This window comes from Anoplopoma fimbria, chromosome 8 (assembly GCF_027596085.1).
Source record: "Anoplopoma fimbria isolate UVic2021 breed Golden Eagle Sablefish chromosome 8, Afim_UVic_2022, whole genome shotgun sequence".
Taxonomy (NCBI): Eukaryota; Metazoa; Chordata; class Actinopteri; order Perciformes; family Anoplopomatidae; genus Anoplopoma; species Anoplopoma fimbria.
Genome location: NC_072456.1, coordinates 338,046 through 359,754, shown reverse-complemented (window position 1 = coordinate 359,754; position 21,709 = coordinate 338,046). Strand labels below are relative to the sequence as shown.

Sequence of the window (21,709 nt, the reverse complement as noted above, 5' to 3'; positions counted from 1 at the left end):
AGTCCCTACCAACCTATGCAAACAGAACATTGGTGGTAATTGCAGACTTAGCAGTTCTCATTTTGCCTTCCCTTCACCAACCGCCTGCCTACAGATTTCCTGAAAGCCACAACGTCTACTCCTACCTGAAAAAAAACAACGAGATTTCTTTCTTTCTTTCGAATGCAAAAATCTCCAGTCAGCCTTAAACTAACCAGAGTCCGTCTTCTAACTCCTCACTAAGGAAGTGAAAGAAGGTTTCATGATCGGCCCATTGGCCCAACCTCCATTTCCTAACTACCGTATGAGCCCCATCAGTATCGCAACCAGTAAAATACTCAGGAAAGAAACAGATCATTATTGATCTCTTTGCAACCCACGGCAGGACCGTACCCAGTAAATAGCTTGACTCCGAGCGAAAATCTTCTCCCTTCACCACACCACCATTAGTCATGCCATAGCATTTATCAACCTTGCTGGAAAGGGGTCAAGGCTATCAAAAGCGGACATAAACAGCGCATTCAAAATTCTCCCTATCCACCCTGACTTTTGGCGGTTCTTTGGCATCAGGGTCCTCCGCTTGAGCAGTTAGAAAAAGAACACAACATTTGTGTCAAATCCACAAGGTTATCTTTCACCAGTTCAAAGGTGCCACAGAGGACAGAGAAGCTGCTATTCCTGAGATGCTGCAGAGGATTCAACCAGGAGAGTGGGTATACATCAATGTGTTCAAAATAAAGTGGGATCAACCCAGGCAGGAAGGCCCTTTTAAATGCTTAAAGTTGAGAGTGAGAAAGTCTGGTACAATCTGAAAAATTGCTGCAGAGCAGACGACCCAGAAAGAACTTGTAGGGCCCCCACCCTGGACCACAAGGGGGAGGTGACACCTCCCCACAGGAAGAAGAACGGCACCAGGATGAGGAAGGCGAGGCCTCCTCTCAGGGAGTTAGACAACCACAGGGCCTACAGGGGGGAAAAGCGATCCCAAAGACTAGCCGCCAGAAGGGACAGCAGTAGCACACCAAGTAGTGGTTCACTAGCAGCAAGACATGGTAGTGAATCCGACACAGAGAATGAACTCACAAGCTCAGCAGAAAGACAGAGAACACATGAGTCAGATCCAAAAGAAGAACCCTCAGAGCCCTAGATACAGGAAAGTTGGAAAGGACAGGCCTATGGGATAATTCCCAAATACAGTGTGATTATAAGTTGACCCATATTAGAATAGGAAGACACAATCACACTCAACGACTAAAAATGTGCACAACAACAGACAGAGCAGCATTTCAATGTAAACAGGTGGTTAATACTTATATGTCGTATGAAATAGAACGCTAACAATGAGGCTGAGCATAACATATCTCCTTAAAGGATCATTGCTGCTAGCAGACGTGTTATGGTTATGTGATCATGATGAACAAGGAAAAGTAGTATTGTACACTTTTTATAATGACAGGCCAATAACAGAATTAAGCCCTCCATCATGTAGCAGCAGGACTGGGAGGAGTGTCGGCCAAGAATAGGCAAAAGATGACCAAGTTTATGTCTCAATAAGTAAAATGGTAAATTTTGTGATAGGACAATTTCCCCTTCAAATTCAAAGTGACAGAGACGTTGCCCAAGACCCATGCAACAATAATTATGAAAGCACGGAACTATTGTCTAATGCTAAGTATGAAAACATTTAATAGAAGTACCCAGCAAATCCTCCCATTTGATGATACGGAAACCTCGCCACAGCTAAAACCACAGCCGACACTAAATCACAGTGCCATGCCATGAGAAAATTTTATATGTCGATCACCACTCTAAGGTTCAATCAGTTTGTATAATCCATTTAATATGCCTCGTTCCTATACCTTAAACTCTTTTGTTGCCTTTAGAGACCGCCATGGCTGAAGACCCGGGTTCAAATGGAATGGCAAACCTATTGTGCCCCATCTCATCTCCTCTTACAAGGGACCCAAGGCTATCATACCAGGCCTCAGGTGCACCCCAAAACTGGCCTTCAGGTGATCTCCCTTGATCCAGCAGTGATAGGGTGGAAAGGGATATGAACCTCAAAGACCTTACAGAGCCGCCAACTCATGGCACCAGATGGAGAGAGACCCTGTCCCTACCAACATGAGACTTCCCCAGTACGCCACATCAGAACCAAAGGAGCTTGACTGGATGATGCCGCAACCAGGACCTTCAGGCCATGCAGCACAGCCCCAGGGGTAGCCCATCACAGAAGTCCACCTACCACCAATGACCCCACCACGACCCGCTTTCCTGCCCCATGTGCTTCAAGACGACGTACCAGACCAGCAACCCCATTCACCAAACAACACTCCCCTACTGGGTTTTTAAAAATAATGAGTCATCAGTCAGCTTTGGCTTCAATCTCACTACACCAACCAACACCTCAGAAGAAGGACACTCCCACAACGATCTCACTCAGTGCAGAAAGCCACCACCTGCTGAAATCCCAAACTGCCCTGGCTCCTTAACATAGACTCGGTATACAAGCCTCTGTATGGAACTCACCTTTTCAACCTGATGGCATCAGGGATCATGGTAGATATCCCAATTCATGATTGTACTTTATAACCAGTTTAAGTGTGTGACTTTTGAGTCACTAATGAAAATGTTGGAGTTTGATTTAATCATAACAGTCTACCAATTTTCATTATATCTCATTGTTTGAGTATAACTAAGTGTGTGATACATACATATATGACATCTGCATACTGAAATTAGTGTGAATATAGAGAGGATTGAATGGTTTAAGATATAACCTGTTTATGTTTGTAAATGACCAAAGGGTTTTAAAAAACACACAGCCAGAAGAGAAGGCATGCAGGAGCACTAGTGTGAAGCATACTGAGTCAGATGTATTCATACTCCCATTAGGGCAGATAGAGAGATGTTATGCCAGGAAGAGAGACGTGAAAAGGTCACCATTCCCCATTCCCCAATCAGAAGAGGCAGAGATATATTATGGGAGGACTGTAGGCATTTAAAAAGACGGAAAGATGTTATTTAAAGAAAGGTTGTTGTGAAAAGGAAAAGCTTGCCACACCTGCAGATCAAAGGACACGGGGGAGAGCTAACAGATCAAAAAGGCAGTGACACTATATATGTCCACTGGATACGGTGGAGGTGGTGGGAGACAGGAGGGTGATGGCCAAGCTGTCATCCCTGATGGACAACACCTCTCACCCCATGCAGGACACCCTGGCAGCTCTGTGCAGCTCCTTCAGCCACCGGCTGCTCCACCCCCGGTGGTGAAGGAGAGGTACTGCAGGTCCTTCATTCACCCCCGGTGGTGAAGGAGAGGTACTGCAGGTCCTTCCTTCCTGCTGCTGTCAGGCTGCACAACCAACTCTGCTCCCAGCAGACCACATGACACTAATACACTAATACACTGTGCAATACAATATTTATAATAGTTTCTGTCTGTATATATAATATTACTGTGTATTCTCTACGGTTCTTTACTGTTTTTTATTGCTCATTTGCTTATTTATAATACTTATTTTGATCCTGTTTTTTTTATTTTATTTACTATGTCTCTTGTTTTGCACTATCCTCTTTGCTGCTGTAATCCTGTAAATTTCCCCGCTGCGGGACTAATAAAGGATTATTTTATCTTATCTTAAGAACATGTCAAGGACAGATCAAATCAGTTAACTCTCCGGAGAATCCCCTCTGGTTGAATTATTTGCTGAAAGAATAAACTCTATTGTATGAACTCTGTCTGTTTCCAGTGCTTTCTTCAAACAGCATCGGGACTTCAATAGGTATTAAGTATAAAATAAGTAAAGAGTTGGAGCAGTAACTCAGGCTTCATCAACTGGCCCAGTCCGAACTGAACTTACGTGGGTGGTAGTAATGGACAGGATGTGCTTGTTTAATGGCACACATGGTGCCCATTTGTTGATATGCACTTGACACAGTGGCATGGTCCTGGCTTTGACAGTCACTGTGTTAGAGTAATGTAAAATAAAATGTGCATTACAATTGTCACATTTGGCTCCTTACCTGGGTAAACTCTTCTGGTAATGCATCGATGGTCCTTCACTTTGGCTCAAATACTCGGTTGAAAACTCCTTTTTGCTGCTGTAGTTTCGCTTATTGATGCCCAGAGCAGCAGTTCTTAAATGAAATCCGGATATCCTCAGATAGGCAACACAATGCAATGAAAGCAGACTCGCCATGGTGCTATTAGCAGACTAAATACCTACAGAGTTGTTATTATTGATGTAAGCACACCGGCTGAAGCAAACGGACAAAGGCAAAATCTAAAGAGACACCTTTGTCACAGAGTTCACTTGAGTTGACTACGGGTGCTATTTATTGTGGGAAAGTGTCTCCTTCATTAATTTCCTTGCCTCTTTTCCTTGCTTAATAGTCACACCCAGAAGTGTAAAGAACTAAAATGTTTGCATGAAAAGTACGATACAAATAAAGAGTGACACATATGAGTGGGTGATATACAATGCCTATAAAAAGTATTCACCCCCTTGGATGTTTCACCCTTTTGTTGCTTTTATACATGAAATCATGGTCAATATAATTTGGCTTTTTTATTGAAAAAATAAAAAACTCTTTAATATCAAAGTGAAAACAGATTTTTACAAAATAATGTCAATTAATTAAAAATATATAAGGTAAAGTAAATGATTGCATAAATATTCACCCCCTTCAGGTCAGTATTTAGTAGATGCACCTTTGGCTGCAATCACAGCACTGAGTCTGTGTGGATATGTCACAATCAGGCTGGCACATCTGGACACTGCAATTTTTCTCCACTCTTCCTTGCAAAACAGCTCAAGCTCTGTCGGGTTGCTCGGGATCGGGCGCGAACAGCTCTTTAAGTCCAGCCACAAATTCTCGATTGGATTGAGATCTGGGCTTTGACTTGGCCACTCCAGAACATTCACCTTGTTGTCTTTGAACCATTCCTGTGGAGCTTTTGCTGTATGCTTGGGGTCGTCGTCTTGCTGGAAAATAAATCTTCTCCCAAGTCGTAGTTCTCTTGCAGACTGAGTCAGATTATCCTCCAGGATTTGGCGATATTTTTCTGCATTCATGTTCCCCTCTACCTTTACAAGCCTTCCAGGGCTGCTGAGAAGCCCCCAGAGCATGATGCTGCCACCACCATGCTTCACGGTGGAGATGGTGTGTTTGTGTTGATGTGCAATGTTTGGTGTTCGCCAAACATAGCGTCTAGTCTGATGGCCAAAAAGCTCAATTTTGGTCTCATCAGACCAAAGAACCTTCTTCCAATTGACCTTGGAGTCTCCCACATGCCTTTGGGCGAATTCCAGGCGAGATTTCATATGAGCGTTTTTCAACAGTGGCTTTCTCTTTGCCACTCTCCCATACAGCTTCGACTGGTGAAGAACCTGGGCAACAGTTGTTGTATGTACAGTCTCTCCCATCTGAGCCACTGAAGCTTTTAACTCCTTCAGAGTGGTCGTAGCTGTCTTCACCAGTCTTCTTCTTGCCCGGTCACTCAGTTTGTGAGAACGGCCAGCTCTACGCAGATTTAAACAAGTGCCATACTCCTTCCATTTCTTAATGATGGATTTAACTGAACTCTGTGGGATGTCCAGTGAGTTGGAAATCTTTTTGTAGCCATCTCCTGACTTGTACTTTTCAATGATCTTTTCTCTGAGTTGCTTGGAGTGTTCTTTTGTCTTCATGTTGCAATTGTAGCAGGAATACTGATGAACCAGAGACTGGACCTCCCAGACACAGGTGTTTTTATACTACAATCACTTGACACACATCAACTGCACTCAGGTGATCTCCATTTCACTAATTGTGACACTGCTGGCATCAACTAGCTGGACCTCTGTTGAATTAGGTCAGTCACTTTAAAGGGGGTGAATATTTATGCAAACACTTATTTTACACTATATATTTTTTATTAATTGACATTAGTTTGTAAAAATCTGTTTTCGCTTTGACATGAAAGAAGCTTTTTTTGCAAATTCTTGTCAAAAAAGCCAAACTATATTGACCTTGACTTCATGTATAAAAGCAACAAAAGGGGAAAACATCCAAGGGGGGGGGGGGGATACTTTTTATAGGCATTGTATATTATATACACAAACACTCCTGTCTATTTATGTGACTACATGAAATGACATTAACATGATGTCACATTTATAGCAGTTGATTTGGATATCACATAGACAGGTTTGTGTTTGTGTGTATATGATATAAATCTCCATCATAGATAAAATACATATCGCTCTTTTTTGTATGGTACTTTTGATACAAACATTTGTAGTTCTTCACACAACAAAATATATAAATGCTATAATATATACGTGTGTTCAAATGTATGACATATGCACATGCTTGTCACATTATGCCAAGTTATGAATTGAATTAAAAGGTAACATACAAGTTGTTATAAACACTGTTGTGCTCATCTGACAGAGATAATAAAATATAGTGCTTTAACAAAGGTGATGCAGCTGTACCACAAGCCATAGGTCAAACGTGTTGCGGGCCTTTCCTTACTCATAAAATGTTTTACTGTTTGTCAAAGCTACGCATAATGTTTAATTTCAAGTGGCCCTTGGTGGAATCAACACCATGTCTTAACCTTTAATGAGAATTGTATAGTTTATGTTCTATATCATATTCTAGTGTATATAAAAAGCTTTTTTACTAAATGGAACTCAAACACAAAAATGTAGCTATTGTCATTACATTTTTATTTCAAAATACATTCATATACATTAATAAGTAATTATTACAGTGAAAATCAGCAAATGGCTGTTCAATTCACATTTTCATAAAAGGCACAGAAGCTGACTTCATACACTAATCTGTATTACAGAGAAGTTCTACATCTATTAAGCCCTGCTGCATAATTTATAATATCAGCACTCTGAATCTTGTCACCTGTCACTGTATAATGTCACCCTAAAACACAAAAAAATACAGCTAACAATATAATTCAGGCTAAAGTACGAGGCTGACTGAACAGACTGAATTCTTACAAAGCCAGATGATTGAATCCGTTTAGGTGGACAGTTTTTGAGGTTCAACTTTTTGAGGTTCAACTTGTTTTTTTATTATACAATGAATCTCATGACTTGTCTGCAGTTGAAGGTTGACACTATCATTTTTTATTTATACATCAATTTTGATAGACTGACAAGATCCATTGTTTCATACATATAGTTGCATCAAAACCCCTTAAAGAACACAATTAAAGTATCAAACATCCAATGAATTTAAACAAATACATATATAAACATTGTGATTCTCCTTGTGGTGCATTAAATATTCATATTCACTTTCTGAAGTTGTTGCCCAGAGAAGTTAATCACTCACCACTGTTCCAAATAATCAATTTTTTTTGAAGAGAATCACTTGTTTCTTAGGTGAGTGTCTTTCCTTCCAGGACAGTGAAAATGTCCTCTAAGGACTTGTGGACACACTGCAGGAATTCATGGACATTGCGAGCCGGGTAGCTGGACACATTGCAGCCGATCCAGTCGTCATGGACACCATAGCCAACACCAAAGCCATCAGACACCACTGGGGCAAAGCCACCAAGATTCACAGCCGGACTGGTGAGGGTACTGGTGGAGAGGATGTTGTGGTTGATGGCAGTGTAAGCTGGGTCTGTGTACAAGCTGTGCAGAGCCTCACTCTTTGAATTTGCTAGATATCGCAGGGCAAACAGGTGACGGTCAAAACCTTGTCCTAGTGAGAGAAATAAAAAGAAGCGTTTAGTACACAAGACCAAGGGTGTGTGTTTTTGTGTGTGTGTCTGTGTGTTTTGAGACCAGTTTTGTCTGAAATAGCTCGTTTACGGTTTATTTTTATTTCAAGCACATAAGGTGCAACCCAGTCATCAAAAGATATTAAGGCTAGACATAAATTCTTGCTAATAAATTACTCAGGAAACTTTCAAAATGACCAACAGGGAAAGAATATCTTTCAGTGTCAGTGTAATGACTGTACATTAAACCAAAAAAAAAATCATCCGAGCAGATAAGCAGAAAGATACCCCAAAACTATGTCTCTTTAAATATTTCACAAATTGTAATCCTTTGAACACATGTATAAATGTCTTTTACACACCCATAGCTGCTTCTTTGGTGAGTTGCCCATGATATTTAGAGCATTCACTCAGCATGGCCTGTAGTTGCTCCACACTGTGTTGTCCTGGCTGGTAAACAAAGGCGTGTGAACATTGTTTTGTGTGTATGGTGGCTGGCCGGATGGTCTCTGTTCGGCCATGCCTGAATGCTGCAGTGCTACAGGACTCATATGTGGCTACTGTCTGTCCATACTGCCTCAGGAAACCCATTTGAAAAGCCAGCTGTGCTATAGCATCTGGACTCAACTTGCTCTTCTTTAACTGTGCCTTGCCACCTTTCTTGAACTCCAAGGCATCAATGGTGAGTGTTGATACAATTGAGTCAAAGTTCTCCTTGGCTTTATTGATGCCATTCTCCAGCTCACTGTCCAGGTGGAACTGCAGTCTGCGCACAGCAGAGGCTGAATCCACAGCAGCAGCAGCGGAGCCCGGGTGTACCAGCGGCTGCTCCGTCGTGTCTTTGAAGATCTCATTTTGAAAGCGAAGTACAGCGACGCCGTCTCCCCAGGAGTGCTCAAAATTGATGGCTGCCTGTCCATCTTTGGTCAGAATGACTGTGAAGGACTTATCCCACCACCGGTTACAGCCGTCGCCGTGCAGCATGTTGTGGGAGATGTGGAGGTGGTCCCTCATGCTTTCATCGTCCAGACTGAGACAGAAAAGCGCACTGTCAACAATCCGTAAATCTTCTGCGTTTCCAGCAGCTATCAGCTTGTCCCTCAGTCCGGCCCACACATCCCTGTTCTCACTGGTCAGGACCCCGAGAGGAAAGGCAGCTGCTGGCGTTGGGTCGCACAAAATGAACTTCAAGTGGGACTGAATCTCAGCAGGCTTCACCAAATTCCCATCCCTGTCTACAATGTCAAACACATACATGTGGCCTTTCCTCATCACTAGGAGATGTCGCGCTTTCTCGGCTGTGAAGAGCTCATCTCTACCCCTCTTGGGGATCCGAGTTGAGTTGAAGAGGCGAAAGTACTGAGACATGTCCAGGGGGTAAGCATTCACCATGTAAGCTCCATACCAAGACAGGGAAGACGGGACCCAGCGGATGAACCTTTTGAACCCGTCTGTGTCACTCTTTGCCGGGTTGAGGTGGAAAACCTCTGGCTCCAGTAACCCAGCTCGGAGTGTTTTCATGAAGCGCACTGCTGAACACACCACATTGGTCGCCCGCACAAGCTGGTCATTGTACTCGGTCTTGAGGTCAGGATTGAAGGACATGAAGGGGTTGAAGTTCAGCACCACAGAGTCGCGAGCAGACAGATACATGTCAAACCATGGTCCTGAGAGAATAGAAATAAGTTAAACAGATTCATAAGTGATTGAATGTATTTGAGATCCTCAACATTAGGTTGGTAAATGTCAGAATGGCACACCCACCTGAGATGTAGCTTGTGTGTGTATTGTTGTTGTCCTGAGCTACCAGTTCCTCCTGCAGCTGTTTCCCCACACCGTTCTGGAAATCATGTGCAATTTTCTCTGTTGTTCTAAGGATTCACAGTTTAGATTGTTGCAGGGAAGATTCAAGTAGTTAGTATTGACCACAAAGTTTCAAATAATTGCATTATAAATGTTGATTCTCTTTTTAAAAACTTACCTGAACTGTTCATCATCCAACAGAGGCCTCTGGGCTGCTAAATACCTCCTGACAGTATCCTCCAGCTTTGGTATGGGTAGTCTAAACAATTAAAAAACAAATCTTCACATTTTATCATGGTAAGATACAATTAGTTGATACTTTTATAGTCCAACAGCAGAGAAATTATGAAGTAATTTGCTGGTTTGTTTAAGTCTGTCGTCTATTTTATGTCTCTCAAAAGTCCAAAATGTCTGTAGATGTCATGTCACGGCCCCCTAGTGGTCATCGACCCTTAAATCAAGTGTGCACTTTTACCTACATACACATAAACTGGCAACTCCTCCCGACATCCACCTGACCTTCCCAGGGTAGTATAGATTCAAACTAGACATAAGTTATGTTGGATGTGAACGTTAGAGTAATATGAATATCAGACAAATTTCACATTTGGCTCCTTACCTGGGTAAACTCTTCTGGTAATGCATCGATGGCACAACACTTTGGCTCAAATACTCGGTTGAAAACTCCTTTTTGCTGCTGTAGTTTCGCTTATTGATGCCCAGAGCAGCAGTTCTTAAATTAATTCCGGATATCCTCAGAGAGGCGACACAATGCACTGAAAGTGGACTGGCCATGGTGCTAGTATACTGAATACGTATCAGGTCACTGACGTAAAGCACACCGGCTACAGCTAGCAGGTCACTGACGTAAAGCACACCGGCTACAGCTAGCAGGTCACTGACGTAAAGCACACCGGCTACAGCTAGCAGGTCACTGACGTAAAGCTACAGCTAGCAGGTCACTGACGTAAAGCACACCGGCTTACCTAGCCAGCGTTAGCGAAGAGCATTAGCTGACAATTATACAAAATCCACTCCCGACTTGTTGCAAATACAGTTACAATGATGAATTGGAGCAAAAATAGATCAAATCTAACTGAATTGACAACAGGAAGCTTAACCGGCATAACTTCTCGAGTGATTTCTTCTTCTACGCATACTTATCGGGTAGGGTGTGACGCATGCGCAGTGTGGCTTATTTTACAATGACAAAACAGTGGATTTACAATGTTCGTGTCCGTCACTTGTTGCTATGGGGCTCGGGAATTATTATTTTTTACCATAGCGTTTATTTAAATAATTATGAACGAAAAGTTGTAAAATTCACTTTTCACAGAGCAATTTTTCATCCACAGGTATGAATAGTGTCTCAGTTGAGTTTATTTTTTGGTAATGATTATAACTCTTATAATGAGTTCAGGCAGTAAACAATAGTCTGTTCAATGCAAAGATCCAACATACAGTATGACATTTATAAAGCACATTCACAAGCGTTATAGTATTGTGAAATGTTTTATATTATATGGGTGGAGGCTTTAAATAAGCCCAGTGGGCTTTCTGCCTCTTCCTGCACTGTAGTATTATTTATCTATGTTATGTTTTTGTATTTTTCAATTGTGCCAATAAAATAGACAAAAAAATAAATGAAACTCAAATTTTAACATTTGTAAGGTTTTTGATGCATTGTGAAGAAAAAGTATAAACTTTAGCTGATGGCTCACTTGCTGTGAACTTTCCATTTCAAATTTATTACTATGTGGTCTTGTGGCCAGCAGAGGGCAGTGCTAAACTAAATGCACTAAGCTGTGTGCTCTGAGCTTAAACCCCACAGAGACACTACAGAGAGAAGACCAAACAGAATCTTATACTAACAGGACAGCATTGCCTGGCTGGAGCAGCTGCCATTTGTCTGGTGAGATGTTCTGATGTTTGCCCCCTCTTATGCTGTGTACAATAAATGCAGTGTCATTTACTGACCTACCCTTTTTGCATAGCCCTTTATAGACAACATAATTCTGCACAATTAAATTGTCCTCATCTGGCTTGGATCATGTCCAGCAGTTATGCACATGTTGATATATATATATATATATATATATATATATATATATATATGCTTACCTCATCACATTGTCGTAGTCTGTATCATTTATAATAAATCCACAGAACATTGTGGAAACATTCTTGTAATAATTTACAGTTACACGTTTTTGTATCGATTATTTGACTCTAATGCAGGATTTATGTGATAGTACATACTTGGGACAGCAGCACTGCTTTAGCTCAATTTAAACCATGGGAGCCTGGATAGCTGTCCAAACCTGACTTTACAGCACTCTGTGAAAGGCAGACAACACAATAGGCCTCCTCCCCCATTTCCAATTAAACGTTTTGAACAGCGCCATTAGCTATAATGTATAAGAGTGAATAATATAGCTTATACACCAGTGTAGGGGAATATTTTATGCTTAATTTTCACTCAAATGCTTACTCAGATTCACCTTTGTGGCTGTGAAATGGGCACAGAAATTAAATCAGTATCCTTCCTCTAGTAACTAATACCAGTGTCTACAAGTGTTTGCTGCCTGAATATACAATTGATGAATGTATGCTTTTTTAGATTTATTTTTTAAACCTATACTTTAGTTGTGTTATCCATCACAGGTCTACATCAACATTTGCCTGTTACATTATGTGGTTATACAGTTTGAGTACATATGGATACGGTTGGGATTGATTTGAACTGCATAAACTCAAACAAATGGAAAGCACTGTGGAGTTGAGTTTTCTTTGATGCATTAAACAACTTAAGCAAATCTCAAGAGTGTGCAGATTGATTTTCAAAACATACAGAGATGAATAATTAATAACTAATAAAAGTAAGTCGTAGTGACTGGGCTACAATGTGAAACAACTTCTGTTGTCTGTTATATATTGTGCTAGGACTCGCCATCTATCGGCCTATCTGACATCGACACGTCGAGTCTGGAGGTCGGTGAGAAGGAACAAGGAAGTCCAGCAAGCAAAGCGCAGGCAGAGCACAGCTACCTCTGACTGCACTGCTAACCATGCCTGCACCGAAGACACCGAGGTGAGAAGGCTCTGTGTGGAGAACATTGAATGGTTTTAGTGTGACAGTTCGAGTTACACGTATTGGAATAACACAGTGAGGTCTGTGGACCAGCAGTGGGTGTTTTGGTGCTGCGTCGTGCATGGTGGTAGCACTGGTCTGTCCCCAGTCAGAGTCTGACTCTCGTTAGGATCTGAACTAGACTTGGATGAACACATAACTTAAATCTAAATCTTAAAACTCACCTGTTCCTCTCTGCCTTCCCCTGAGGTCTTGATCATTTAGATTGCTTGTGTTTGGGTGGTTGTTCAGTTTTAATAGATATTCTTAGATTTCATTATGATTAAATTAATTCATTAATTTAAATTTTTATTTTATTTTTTTGTTTGTTTTTAGTGTTTTATTATTATATTTGATTATTGTGATTGTTCTACCCTGTGCAGCACCTTGAGATTTCTTTGTATTTTAAAGTGTGCTATATAAATAAAATCCATTATTATTATTATTATTATAACGTTATATCGTTACTGAGATCCAGTGGCAAGAGTGTACAAGAATATGCAAAACAGGTATCAAAGTAAGGTTTGATCAATGATTGTTTTGTCCCAGACATATAACATAAAGTGTCTGCGCTGTGCTTTCATCACCTTTGGTGTTATTTCTAACCTGATTTGCTCAATCTCATGCCTTCGCTTTCATCATGTCTAGGATTAAAGCCACTAAAACCAGTGCTGGTGACGGACTGGAGGGGTTCAAGGCACATGCTGTGTTCCAGGAAATCAACAAGAAGCTCCAGGAGGTGATTACATGACTTGCAATAGCAGTCAATGTTGTTAATCTCAGACCCGTTCCATTATTTTACTATCACTTGTTATGTGTATGTATTCTATTAGACTTTCATTTCAGTGTTTTTGTAAAAAGGCAGCTCAATAGTTTTGTTTTAATTCATTTGTTGTGCGTTTAGATTTCCATAATCATTTGTTTATCCATCTGGACATATACAGTGTTTCTAAATTAAGTCAATTATATTTATATAGCCCAATATCACAAATCACAAATTTGCCTCAAGGCGCTTTAAAATCTGGACAGCATACGACACCCTCAGTCCTTAGACCCTCGATTAGAACAAAAAAAACTTTGATATGGAACAAATGGAAGAAAAGTGGAGGAGGGATCTCTCTCCCAGGACAGACAGTAAAGCAGTCTTATGCCAATAGTCCTTAAAGGGCCTTAAGCCTAACGGTGGCACATTTATATCACTTCCCAAACTCATTTCATATTGACTCAATCAGACAAATGGTTTCCTCCAAAAGTCAGTGTTTTTAAGCAGTAACCTTTTGATGACCTCAGTCACACAAGATTCCTCTTGAGCTTGCCGGCAGTGCTGTCTATGTAATGAATGGGATTTGTCATCAATGAGAAAATGGCGAGAGCGGAGCAGTCTGGATACAGTCACGGCTTATTGTAATATTTCAGGCAACTGATCAGACAAACAGATTGACATTTTTAGATGCAGAGCTTATATTTAGTGAGAGAATCTGTTGTCCCACTTTTGTATTTCCATATTAGGGAAATGTAGAGAAGTAGGTGTATTTTTTTGTTTCTATCAGATCCCAGTTGTTTAGGCAGATTAAGATAAATATTCCCTACCTTTTGTTATTGATATATATTCAGCTGTAAGGTGATATTCACAAACAATAGTATTTTTTATCATATAAAGAGAGTGAGTTCATGTAGCCTGAGGAAGATAGTTGGCTTGAAAGATGTTGCCTGTGTAGAATGCCAATTTTAATGTTTAAAGTTTTCTGGTTTTAAAAAAAGAAGATATTTAATGTGTTGAAAACATATGGTTATGCAGAACAATAACTGCAACAATTTAAATTATTTTTCCCTAGAAAATGTGCTTGAATAGGTATAGTGTTAAATCTGAAAGGATGGTAAGAATAACATGTGGCCTGCTTAGCTAAGTGACTATGAGCTTGTAGTAAATCTAGGTAGTGAATTCTTAGTTTACATGCAATACAGATCCTGTAGTGTTAACTGTGTGTAAAAGCCCTGTGTACTTTAAACAGGAAGGGGAGCAGTTTGTGAAAAAGATCGGGGGAGTGTTTGCCTTCAAAGTAAAGGACGGCCCAAATGGACAGGAGGCGACGTGGTTTGTGGACGTGAAGAACGGCAAAGGCTGTGTTCACAATGACGCAGGTAAACAATATCAGGCCTTTCTTTATGTCTCATATGACGGTGGCAAAGTTATAGACACATGTACTCATGTAAATATTCAACTATGGGTGGAAATTCAAAGATTAAAGTTCAAGGTATGCAAAGGGTATTTTCTGCTCAGTCTGTGTGTGCTTTATCAGATGTTTACATTCCTTTTTGCTTTAACATTACCTGCAGGTCACTGAATAAATATTCATGCGATGCATGTTCCTTTTTTTTTAACTGAGCTATGTGTCTCTCTGCCCTGCAGCTAAGAAAGCAGATTGTACCATTTCCATGTCAGATACAGACCTGTTGGCCTTGATGACAGGGAAGATGAACCCACAGACAGTGAGTATTCAATCTCTGTGCAGTTGAGGTCAACTTGTGTACATGTGGTGTTGATCGGGATTCTGTTTCAGAAATGACACGAGCATATCCTCTGAAGCTCTTTACCCCTTTCTGGTATCCTTAGGCAGCTGATCCATTCTTGCTTGAGCCCCGGTCAGCCTGTGCATTAAAACAGCAGTGGGGACGACAACATCAAGCTGTCTAACTTCTTTCAAACTTGCGGTCACTATTGACTTATATTGCACTTTACTTTGCTATTATAGTCCAATGAGAGATGAGGACCAAATTGGACTTGAATTACCTCATATGTTCGCCAGTAAACAAATGATCAATCAGACTGAGAACAACTCCTCTGGTAGTTAAAGTTGATGCATGATGAATACTGAGGGATTAATATTCCTTATTTCATGTGGTATTTGGGGAACAACAACATAAGTCGATTTCTATGGCAATCGAAGGTTCGAAGCATTCGGGTCAGCGTTAGCGTTGACTTGTCTGACAGCTAAAGCCTCATATTAGTTTCAGTTGAAGTTAAGAATGTATTTCTTTGTGACCCAAGTCGTGTCTCATCTCCGTTGAATCACTGCAGTCGTCTCTTTTCAACCATTGTCATTGTGCACAGAGCAGGAGCTGCATGCCAGCCAATATCCTCTTCCAAACCAAGTTCTTGGTCTAAAAATCACCTAACCAGAAAAAAATGCTGAAATAAAAGGTGATAAAATCTCTAATCAGGAGGGATGCTCATGGTGCGCTAACTGAACTGTGACCAGGACGCACACTTTGTATTTCTCTGATTGTGTGAAAATTGATATTTTCAAATCACAGATGATGGACAAAGGAATGAAAATGTTGGTCTCTTCCCGGTAAAACAAGGGACTTGAAATGTAAGCTGTCATTTCTAACACTTTGTATGGATTTATCAGTAAGAGTTTATATTATATGCGCACAGAACAAAATAAGAAAACAGCGCAAAAATCCAGATTTATAAAACCATCTGTACCCTCATACATTGTGTAGCGGCAATCTTCTCTCTGTCTGGTAATCCACATTACCACTACTGTAACAGTCTGCGTATTTGCAATAAGCTTGACGCGAAATGATTCTTCAGGGGCAGTAACTCCATTTTAAAAGTTTACTCAACAAAAAACAAAGTTACAAGATTCATTATGTGCTCAACTTGGCACTATGGTCAAAAAACTGTCTTGCTCCGCAGACTGATTAACTAAACTGAGGACTATTGGCTATGACGTAGTCAGTAGCGTAACTAAAGGAGCATTTCAACATTTTCGTTACTAAATCACTTAACACATCTTATTAAGTCTAGTATGGCTCTAACACACCTTTAAAATCACAGTCAGCTTGAATTGATGCGCTATTACTGCTACAGTTAAACCAAACGTTTTGACTTCAATTTACCTAATTTATTCTGAAAGAGAGGAAGAAACAACATAATATGGGAAAAGATTCAATTTTTAAAACAATAAAATAACCCTCTGCCATAATCATTCTTATTGATTTCTGATGTTTCATGTTGGTGATGTCTGCATTATGTTTAAGCAGTCTGAGGGATTGCTTAAACATAACATGTGTTCCAGACTTCGCTCTACCCAGCAATGCTTTCCAGCTCCTCCTGGGGATCCCCGGGTGTTCCCAGGCCAGACGAGATATGTGATCTCTCCAGTCTGTTCTGGGTCTAACCCGGGGTCTCATACCAGTTGGACGTACCTGGAAAAACCTCTAAATGAAGGTGTCCTGGAGGCATTCTGACCATATGTGAGGATTGCAATGTATACCCTCCGCTTGGGACAGAGACTCACTCCCAACCCAGAGGGTGCAATGTTGACATATTAACAATAAAAATTCAACATCAGGGAAACAATGTCTATAGTTTGAGCACCATGCATCATTGATGTAAAGAGAGTTTGCCTCCTCGCTCCCAGCCGGAGTCCTGTCAATGCAGCTTGATCTTGGATGCCACGATGGAGCCAGGTCTCGGTTAAGATGTGGACACAACAGTCACCGACCTCCCCTTGCTGGCTTATCCTGAATTTGACTGGATGGTGGAATAGCCTTAGGTGATAGCTGGGCTAGCTTAGCTTATATCGCGGCTCTCCTCCTCTCGACTCCGCTTTCAATGCCGTTTTGTCCGGCTGGTCTGTCGACCGTGGGTAGTGGTCACCTCAAGGTCCGCTCACCAAACACAAATCCAATCCCCATGCTTCCTTCCCCGACATTTATGAGTGTATTCTGTCATATGCCGTAATTAAGACAACATTTTTGTGTTAGGATATCATGGGCAAAGACATCTCATTTAAAATGCAATGTGGCCTAGGTCTAAATCCTTAAAGGGCAACTACTCTCTTGTGACACAGAGCCTGTTTCCCTTGTCCTCTTTACATAACAACAGTAAGGGCAGAATAAACAGTCTTCTGTAGCTCTGTATGGCTCTAAACTAAGCCCACCCAGTTTTAGCGGTCCAATCAAACACAATTTACAGTGGGTACGGAAAGTATTCAGACCCCTTTAAATTTTTCACCCTTTGTTTCATTGCAGCCATTTGCTAAAATCGACAACTGAAATATCACATGGTCATAAGTATTCAGACCCTTTGCTCAGTGTTGAGTAGAAGCACCCTTTTGAGCTAGTACAGCCATGAGTCTTCTTGGGAATGATGCAACAAGTTTCTCACACCTGGATTTGGGGATCCTCTGCCATTCTTCCTTGCAGATCCTCTCCAGTTCTGTCAGGTTGGATGGTGAACGTTGGTGGACAGCCATTTTCAGGTCTCTCCAGAGATGCTCAATTGGGTTTAGGTCAGGGCTCTGGCTGGGCCAGTCAAGAATGGTCACAGACTTGTTCCGAAGCCACTCCTTTGTTATTTTAGCTGTGTGCTTCGGGTCATTGTCTTGTTGGAAGGTGAACCTTCGGCCCAGTCTGAGGTCCTGAGCACTCTGGAGGAGGTTTTCTTCCACGATATCTCTGTACTTGGCCGCATTCATCTTTCCTTCAATTGCAACCAGTCGTCCTGTCCCTGCAGCTGAAAAACACCCCCATAGCATGATGCTGCCACCACCATGTTTCACTGTTGGGATTGTATTGGGCAGGTGATGAGCAGTGCCTGGTTTTCTCCACACATACCGCTTAGAATTAACGCCAAAAAGTTCAATCTCGGTCTCATCAGACCAGAGAATCTTATTTCTCATAGTTTGGGAGTCCTCCATGTGTTCTTTGTCAAACTCTATGCGGGCTTTCATATGTCTTGCACTGAGGAGAGGCTTCCGTCGGGCCACTCTGCCATAAAGCCCCGACTGGTGGAGGGCTGCAGTGATAGTTGACTTTGTGGAACTTTCTCCCATCTCCCTACTGCATCTCTGGAGCTCAGCCACAGTGATCTTTGGGTTCTTCTTTACCTCTCTCACCAAGGCTCTTCTCCCACGATTGCTCAGTTTGGCTGGACGGCCAGGTCTAGGAAGAGTTCTGGTCATCCCATACTTCTTCCATTTAAGGATTATGGAGGCCACTGTGCTCTTAGGAACCTTGAGTGCTGCAGAAATTCTTTTGTAACCTTGGCCAGATCTGTGCCTTGCCACAATTCTGTCTCTGAGCTCCTTGGGCAGTTCCTTCGACCTCATGATTCTCATTTGTTCTGACATGCACTGTGAGCTGTAAGGTCTTATATAGACAGGTGTGTGCCTTTCCTAATCAAGTCCAATCAGTTTAATTAAACACAGCTGGACTCCAATGAAGGAGTAGAACCATCTCAAGGAGGATCAGAAGAAATGGACAGCATGTGAGTTAAATATGAGTGTCACAGCAAAGGGTCTGAATACTTATGACCATGTGATATTTCAGTTTTTCTTTTTTAATAAATTTGCAAAAATTTCTACATTTCTGTTTTTTTCTGTCAAGATGGGTTGCTGAGTGTACATTAATGCGAAAAAAAATGAACTTTTTCGATTTTAGCAAATGGCTGCAATGAAACAAAGAGTGAAAAATTTAAAGGGGTCTGAATACTTTCCGTACCCACTGTAAATCTGTACACTGCTAAAGTATTCCGTTTCACTGTACAGATGCTAAATACGCTCTCACTTCTGTTTCACTTGGACTTTAAATGTGTATGAATCCGCAGCTGAAAGTAGTCTCCAGCAAATGCAGTTTTTATTCCTGTAACATTGTTTCAGGCACAGCCCATGTTTTGGGGGAAATTGGTCTGCCTTTTAGAAAAATGAAACTACATATTTGCATTTAAAGTTGTTTGTCAGCAGCAGAAACAAATGGGAGCAAATGAGAGCCAAAAACAGGTAATGGAAGTTAGAAAATATTGAGACAGACTGATGCATTGTTTGTTTTGGGCTTTTTTCATGGGATTTGTAGCGGAAAATAATTCTATTAAAATGTCGCCAGCCAATTCTTTCTAGATGAGTCACACACAGTGAGGGTCAAAATAATGATAAGTGATAAATAATTTTTTTTCGTCTTGCATTTGGTAATGCCTAAATGGTCTCCATGTCTCTTTTTTTGCAGTACAAATCTTTCAGTGAAGAATCTCATCCTCTAATCCACGGCTCTCTTTTTGTTTCCATGCTGTGTTTCCCAACTCTGAATTGTTATGTGCAAAAGCAATGATTCAGGAGGCCCACGTAGGTCATTCGTATTGGAAGAGTGACGTGGTGACACTCTCTCTGCCAGCAGTCCACAGCCATTAACAGCGATTACATGTATCAGGAGTCCGCGGCACTGCACTGTGTTCCTGTAATGAAGGACCGGCTTTGCACGCTCCAAGAACACAGTTTTACATGAAAAAGTTTTAATTTTCCTTCTGAGAACCAAATATTCTAGGAATCTCTGCTCACTCAGAGTCAATTTATTACCTCCTGAACTCCAGTCCACACACATTATGTCCCTCTTACTCTACCCACTCTGTGCCTGTGTGCAGTTTTTCGGACATTTCATAAGCTGTTGTTGCCGCTGCCCCACTTTCCCTGGGTTGAGTTAATCTCTCATGGTAACTCTTAAAACTAGCAGCATGTAGTCCATTACAGACCAAACCGTGCATGGGATTCACAACTGCCTGGCTGACAGTTATTATATTTTTCACCCTCTCTGATTCACAGGCGTTTTTCCAGGGCAAGCTGAAGATCACAGGGAACATGGGACTGGCCATGAAGCTTCAGAGCCTGCAGCTCCAGCCGGGCAAAGCCAAGCTGTAGATGAGACGTCGGAGCGAGCCGTAACTACACCTCTGTCAAACTGAACAGAGTTAACCAACAAGAATTTAACAGCAAGTCTGGTTTCAGATCGATGTTGAAGGTCTGTGAAGCTTCTCATCACAGGAATGAACCACTTTCCCTACTAGCGACCTCACTGTCCGACCAGGGGATTAGTCAGCAGCCCTGCCAATATAACTGGAGAAGTTAGATGGACTGATAATTAATTCTCTAATCAAGTCCCCATTATTCTGTCAATACACTAGAATAGAGACGGGTGCTCCCTATTTATAGATACTAATTCAGTTCATGTCCACTTCAATAACCAAATGTCTGTTGCTAAAGAAACCATTCTTTGAGTATATTGTGTCTGGAAATGTTTTGAATGGAGCAGATTGATTGTCATTTTCCGCAATCATGGACTAACAGTCTTAAGTGCCTCCTCGTCTCAGACTTTCAGTTTGCTCTAAGGTTTTTAGCAAGCAACACAAAAATGTTTTTCACTGTGGCCGCCTAACGTTTTAACAGAGTTGTAATTTCTTGCTGTACTATCATTGTATGAATCTCTAAAATATTTCTACTAAATAAATTTGCCACTGCTGCAACGTCCATTGGGTGGTCATGTCTTGGGTCTGTTCTCAAGCAGTTATTGTATTTAGCACACACCCGTGACTTTATGTTTCTAATCATTTTGAATACACAAACAAAACAGCCAGAGTGGTTAATCTGTGAAATGGCACATAAAACTAGACTTCGCAACATGCTGGCCCTGATTTTTAAGATGAGAGCTTCACTACTGGGTCTGCGTATCTTCCCCTTTTGGAGGACCTTGCACTTTTCCAGCACTGCAGCGACCTTGTTCCAAACTGCCACGCTGTAGTTTTTCCTTTTGTAAACGGAGGAGCATGGCTGAACGACAAATCTGTTAACTAGCTCTGACCCAGATTCCAGTGCAGCTTTGGTTTGGCTCTTGCACTTTCACTCTGTAGTTGCCATGGTTTTATTTTTTGTTGTTCTGTGCATGAATGAGATTTCATCTTTTGTTAGACTAAGTTTGATTAGAAATGTTGGCACAAAGTCTTTATTTTAAACATGCTTAACAAGGAGAATAATGGCATGAATACTTTATAAACTGATTTGAAATATGTTTTATAAAAAAAGAAAATATCGAATTATGAATGTTTTTTTCTCTAACAACATTCACTTTTCCCCCAAAATGGGAACTTAAAGGGGCACTTCACTAATTTCACTCTTGAAGTGCATGTAACTTGTCATGAAGAGTACTACTCGGCTTGTAAGAACAGTTCCATGATGTGTTCTTTGGCTCTGAAGGAGCTTTGTCCAGTCTGGCAAAATAACCTT

At 41.2% G+C, this 21,709-nt stretch overlaps 2 protein-coding genes across 3 annotated transcripts in view; one reads left to right on the top strand and one right to left on the bottom strand.

Moving 5' to 3' along the window:
- LOC129094142 (carnitine O-palmitoyltransferase 2, mitochondrial-like) overlaps positions 1-10,460 on the bottom strand; it is a 10,655-nt gene extending 195 nt beyond the window's left edge. Inside the window, exons 1-5 of one of the 2 annotated variants that reach the window (XM_054602181.1) lie at positions 10,140-10,460; positions 9,699-9,779; positions 9,482-9,588; positions 8,080-9,384; positions 7,374-7,698 (exon numbers count right to left, since the gene is read on the bottom strand). In XM_054602181.1, the coding sequence (XP_054458156.1) occupies positions 7,374-7,698; positions 8,080-9,384; positions 9,482-9,588; positions 9,699-9,779; positions 10,140-10,315 (1,994 nt within the window). In that variant the 5' untranslated portion in view covers positions 10,316-10,460. Of the gene's footprint in view, positions 1-6,681; positions 7,699-8,079; positions 9,385-9,481; positions 9,589-9,698; positions 9,780-10,139 lie in introns of those variants that run through there. The other variant, XM_054602180.1, reaches the window with a different exon arrangement.
- An 875-nt stretch (positions 10,461-11,335) lies between these two features.
- On the top strand, positions 11,336-20,956 carry scp2b (sterol carrier protein 2b). The gene is made up of 6 exons (XM_054602183.1): positions 11,336-11,432; positions 12,464-12,611; positions 13,299-13,389; positions 14,663-14,792; positions 15,061-15,140; positions 20,255-20,956. The coding sequence occupies exons 2-6, from the start codon at positions 12,589-12,591 to the stop codon at positions 20,348-20,350; spliced, it is 420 nt and encodes a 139-aa protein (XP_054458158.1). The 5' UTR covers positions 11,336-11,432; positions 12,464-12,588; the 3' UTR covers positions 20,351-20,956.
- The last annotated feature ends 753 nt before the right edge of the window (positions 20,957-21,709 follow it).